Raw genomic sequence first — 6000 nt, 5'->3', positions numbered from 1 at the left:
TCTATCTATCTATCTATCTATCTATCTATCTATCTATCTATCTATCTATCTATCTATCTATCTATCTATCTATCTATCTATCTATCTATCTATCTTATTTATGCTACTGATGTGTAATGGGCTAAGTGAATTATTATTGCAATGACTGGGGATTCCCCATTATCCTCCTCCTCCTCCTCCTCATCATCATCATCACCACAACGCCCGTCTTTGAGCCCAGCGCACTATTTAGCAGCGGCAGATTCTCCTTTCCGCCCGCGCGGAGTAATTCGCGGATGTGAGAAGGCATCACTTGTCAGTCAGACTTTGAACTGTGCACTGGCGCTCATCACTGCTTATCTCTGACCGCTGCTTGTCATCAAAGACGCCGGCCATTGACACTTAAAATCGACGAGCTCAGATGTAAAGATTAGGATGAACAGTTGCTAAGAAAGAGAGGGAGAGCGCGAGCGAGAGAGGAGGAAAAGGGAAAAAAAGGGAAGCCCGGAGAGCATCACTGTAAGGGAACAGCGGGGATTAAACGTTCGCTACGCCGTTTAACGTTCACGTTGCTCGGGAGTTGAGATGGTCCAGACCAGGAATGTTTTTTTAGCCTTGCTTCTTGTGGGCAGCACAGGTAAGAATCTTTAACATGCTCTTTTTCACGTGTTTTTATTTAATTTTATTTTGAATACTCCGTCCTATTCTTTTTATTTGCGGTCCAGGACCGCAGGCACTCTCTTGCCTCCTCCGCCCGCAGGCACTCTTTTATTTAGCAGGTGTGACGGTGCTGCGACTGCTGCTAATTAGCTTCCAGGCGAGCTGTGTGTCCAGTAAAGACAGCTTGCTAGCTAATGTTTTTTGTTGTTGTTGCTATTTTCATGTTCTCTCAAACAAACGTATACATATACGCGCGAGCGCGCGCGGAAGCACAACTCAGCTGGTTGCTAAAAAACCGCTGCTCCTCGCGTGGCAAAGCCTCTGCGCTGACTTTGCATTGTTGTACAGAGTATATAAATTAAGATGCAGTGGGATTTAAAGTCGTGTGCGAGCGCGGTGTTTGTAGCGAAGTGTGACTCAGGGATGATTGGGGTTTGTGTTTTGAGAGTCGTGTCTACGTGGGCCGTTGCTCTCCCTGCTCAGATGGGACGTGTTTGTTGTTGATGGAGAGTGATGCTGGGGCTCCCTTGTGTGCGTGTGTGGACACAGACACAAGTGCGCGGAAACGAACACGCCAAGCACACCGTGTCACTAACTCTGAATATATGTGTGTGTGTGTAATAAATGAAGAAATAAAACGTGTTTTGACGTGCACCTGTCCGTTTGCAGTACGATGATGACATCCTGGAGGTGGGGCTTGCAATGCACATGAACATCAAGGGTCTGTCAGGGGCAGTCGTGGGTTACGCTAGATGCACAGCAAGCACAACTTCCACTCTGAATCATTTGTTATGTAATCTGATGCCACGATGCAGGCTTTGAAATGAGATCCTCTAAGTTGTTAAACGCGCCCTTACGTAAGTCTAATTGAGGGAGTTTGTGTGAAATCACATTTTAATGACATTTTGCACGCCCTCTTTTGATTAACGCCGGTGATTTTTTTCCCCCCCTCTTTCCCTTTTCTGAAGTGTGCGTGTGCGTGTGTGGTGCTTATGTTTGAAGTAGTGCTCTTAGCTACATCAGGCTCAGGATTTTCCGTGGGTTAGCCTTTTAATCCTTCATGTACAATCCGATGTGAAGGGGTGTTCCTCGGGCTAGAGAGGAAAACGCAGTGGGAGTGGAGCTCTCACTGCATTGTCATGTTAATACAGCCATCATTGCATAATTTTTTTTGGGATACAATATCAAGAAAAAAGAGACACCGCAAGAACCTCTTGAGTATCACTGTGTACGTTTATTTAAATGGCCTAACTCTTGTAGTTGTTATTTTGAAAACCATTTAGAACCAATTAAACTCAAACACACCCTTTGGAAACCCACATAGTAATTTGCTGACGACTTGTGAATTTTTGAAGAAAACTTAGTTTTTCAAGGGGAAATTTGCAGAGATGAAAAAATGTTTATGCTTGAAGATTTAATTCTCTCTTTGAAAGGACGCTTGGTAAAATAATAATAATAAAATAAGTTCTGGCGCTATAAATGGCTTAGAAATGTGCTATTAAGAATTTGGTATTTATTGATGCACATGAGCTAATAATAATTCAGTTATTATTCAAAAGCCCGCTTTTTGTTGTTTTTTTTTTTTTTACATTTTATTAGAAGAATATAGATATCCTTTATATATTCCTCAGTGGGGAAATTCAGGTGTAACAGCAGTAAAGTGACAGGCAGTCAAAGCATGTAGGTTCACACAAAGATAAAAATATAAAATATATAAAAAATAGAATTAAGAATGACGTACTGTACAGTAAGAGCAAAAATACAACACTGTAATATGCAGTTAATATAGCATACTCCAATCCAAAAGAATGTGCAGTTAACTAGAATAAAAAAGTACAAAATGTGCATTTGTGTTTGCACACTAAAAAAAATAAAACTGTTTACAAGAAGTGAAAATAAAACTGTGCAAACATTGTTTGATAACCTGCGCAAATGATAACAGGGATTTAAACACTTATTGATTTTGTTAGTTATAGAGTCTAACAGCTGCTGTTGGAAGGATCTACAGTAACGCTTCTTTGTGCATTTAGGATGCAGCAGTCTGTCACTGACAGCTCTCCAGTTCAGCAACATTTTCATGCATTGCGTGGGAGACCTTGTCTATCAATGGTCTCACCAGTTTCTGCCAAGTTTTGTCATTTTGGCCACTAACATCCAGTCCAATTTCAGTGAATGATGCCTTAAATATTCTACCGTACCTACAAAATATTACAGTCTATCCTGTTCTTTAGTAATACTATTTAGTTCTAATTTAAAATGTATGTATGGGATGGTTGCTTTAACGTCGCCCTGTTTTAGTCACTGTTTTGGTGTCATTGTTACAGTGAATCCCTAATTTATTCATGAACATTTTGAAATCATTCTAGTTCATCCAAAATGTTTGATAGGAAATGAGACAACATTTCTAAGGGTAATTTACTCAAAATGAGCATTGATTAAAAATAAAAAATGAAATAAAATTAACCTGTTTTTATTAATTTATTACATTAAATTATTGTTACAATAATTTATATTCTTAATAAACCAACAGAAAAACCTTTTTTCTCATGACATCAATCAAGCTCTGTTGCTAACTGGTGACCAGCTTTTCCCACTTGAATTTTAACAATTTGTTCTTGGTGATTAGACACAAATGTTTGATGTTTAAAGGTCTGCTTGCTACCACCCTCATCTTTAGCTCCTTCAGGGATTCTCTATCAGATTATTTAATTTCTCCTTGAGATCAACAAATTATTTGTCAATTTGAATTCAAGTCTGGACTTTGGCTGAGTCGCTGTAAGACGGCATTACCACTTTCAGTCAGAAGAAACATCTTTATCAAATTAAAAGATAATACTTTGGTCCTGAATCTGTTGGGGGTATGAATAGTTTTAGAATTTTTATCTTTATCTGTCAGTTAGGAAATCTGTTAAAAAGTAGATTTACAAATCAAAACAGTGTTTTTAGTACCTGTATTTAATATAGAAATTTCCATTCCAGTTCTGACTATCTATATAGCTACTGTGTTTTTCACGGTTCCCATTCAGATGTGATTCAAAGGCCAATTTGCATTCACAGCAACATAGGATTATCCTACATTCCAAACTATGTTTGGTAGAGTAAATTGTTAGTGTATGATAATCCAGATCTAGATCAGGTTTAACTTGTGTAAACATTTGAAAATCACAATGGGGAGGATAAATGCAGTCCAAATCTGTCAAAAATCATTGGAATAGTTACATTTGCTTGGTTCAACCTGGGACACAGACTCAAATATATGTGATCATTATTGTAATAGTAATAAAATTGGCAAACAAGAGGATATAAATGTATATAACTCATTAAGTTTTTTTTAATACACCAGAGAAATTGTTCCACTAAGCAACAGACCATAATTGTAAAAAAACAAACAAAAAAACAATTCATAACTGATTTTTTTTAAAAATAAATTGATATTTTAAATATTGTTCACAAAGTAACCATTCCAAACATAATGCAGATTTTGAGAATTCATGGATGATCGTCATAATAAATCTCAATTCTTAACACAATATTTTTAAAAATAATTCCTAGTCATAGAGAATGTTTGTCTGTGCCATATTGTGTTTCGACCTGTGTGCCCACCCAGATAGACAACAGTTCAAACACAAATGAAAGACAACCTTTTCTCTTTTTTTGTTTTTTGAAGGACTTGTGCCACCCTTAACAGGAAGGCACTCTGGGCTGTGAGCCATAATGTCAAAAATTATCACAACTCAAGAGTTGTTGAGTGTTTAGGGGAGAATTATTAGTTAGTGGAAAGTTGCAAAATGTAAAGGCGACTCAGCTTTAAAATTACTAACCAATTATTTAATATATTGCAGTGCCAAATAATGTTAATATTTGTAATCTTCACTTTTCTTGAAATCCTAAAATAAAATACTATCCTAGAATACTTTGAGAGAAACCTGATTTAATAATTTCCTTAATGACAAAACTTTTCATTGAAGTTCTTCCTTATTACCTTCTGTCTTTGCATAAACCTCAGTGTTGTATCCAATTAAATCCAGAAATATTTGCATTTATGTTAGAAATAGTCAGCAATAGTCATTGCTAAGGACATGTATGGCTGTAAGTAGTTGAATGTAAACAAAATAAAATCCTCATCTTTAAACTGCCGGTTGTAGGGCAGGACTGCTAGCAGCTTTAATGACTGAACTGAGATTCAGGAGGGATTAACCCTCTTTCTGTTCCCTGTCCTGTAATTGATCCTCTTCCAACTGATAACCGCTAACGTGGATCCATTTTCAAAGATGAATTACAGCCGTAGAGAATGAAGCCAGACTAGATAAGAGATTAGTTCTAAACGTCTTTAAAACGTGGGACGTCTCTGCATCTCACCATATGGCACCTTTGAATAGGAGAAAGCGGCTTTGTGCTTTACAGTAGGGTTGGTTCACTGAGGCTGTCTTACATCATCAGTCATGTGGAAATTATGACGTAGCTCCGTGCTGCTCTGTTTCTAAAGCAAGATGGAAGCAGGCTGACTTAGGAAAGCTCCAGCCCTCCTTACGACTGTCTTTAGCTTTGTGAGGATGGGAGCCAGTGCTGCTTATAAGCAACGGCTGCGAGTCCAGCAGCTCCAATTTGATAAAAAGCAATGATTTCAGACCTGTGTGCATATCTTGCAGAGGCAAAAATAAACTAGATTTCCCCCCTAAAGCAAGCAGCGGAGCATCTATTTAATCGTTCTGATTTAACTGTTTGTCCCTGGCAAAATCTATTTGTTTTTCTATTAAATAATTATCCTCTTTGGAATAATTTACTTGTTACCACCAATTGCAACTATGTGAAAATGTTAAGCTACTGCAGTTAAGCCTGTCGCAATAAGCAATTAATCAGTCGGGTGACAAATTAAAATGTGTTTGATAATTTCCATTGTGATAGGGCAATTTTGTTTACAGCAACATCAGAATCCATTTTATTTCCAGTTTCTCTTATTTTTTTGTTTTATTTCCATGTTATTTATAATTTTTGGTTGTTGTGTTTTATTTAATTTTTTACATTTAAAGTATCTTTCAGTTAGTGTGTTAAGTTTTCTTTGCACAATTAAAGTTTATTGGTCTTTTGAGAGGATGAGCTTGCATTATTATGCCTTATTAACATATTGCATATAAATGGTGTCAATAACAACAATATTATTGTTTATTTCAATAATTACTGCGAGAATTTATTATATGGTAATAGTAACAGTGCAGTTGGGGGAGTGATCACCTCTTTACCAACTCTGTAACAAAGATGTCTGTTTTTCAGCAAACGTTACAAATCTAAAGAGATTTGTGTCTTGTACTGTCAAACACAACTCTGTAAAATTGAATAAAAAGCCTGTAGCTGTAGAAAGCC

General features: G+C 37.0%; 1 protein-coding gene across 13 annotated transcripts in view; it reads left to right on the top strand.

Moving 5' to 3' along the window:
* Nucleotides 1-258: 258 nt before the first annotated feature.
* ncam1b (neural cell adhesion molecule 1b) overlaps nucleotides 259-6000 on the top strand; it is a 117119-nt gene continuing 111377 nt past the window's right edge. For 8 of the 13 annotated variants that reach the window (XM_008424974.2, XM_008424972.2, XM_017308141.1 and 5 more), the window contains exon 1: nucleotides 259-616. In XM_008424974.2, coding sequence (XP_008423196.1) covers nucleotides 565-616 — 52 coding nt within the window. In that variant the 5' untranslated portion in view covers nucleotides 259-564. The remainder of the gene's footprint in view (nucleotides 617-6000) is intronic. The other 5 variants (XM_008424977.2, XM_017308142.1, XM_008424980.2 and 2 more) reach the window with 1 other exon arrangement.

The sequence above is a fragment of the Poecilia reticulata genome, linkage group LG13, assembly GCF_000633615.1.
Source record: "Poecilia reticulata strain Guanapo linkage group LG13, Guppy_female_1.0+MT, whole genome shotgun sequence".
In the NCBI taxonomy this organism is placed as follows: domain Eukaryota; kingdom Metazoa; phylum Chordata; class Actinopteri; order Cyprinodontiformes; family Poeciliidae; genus Poecilia; species Poecilia reticulata.
Note: the sequence above shows the minus strand (reverse complement) of the source record. Positions and strands in the feature narration are given on the sequence as shown.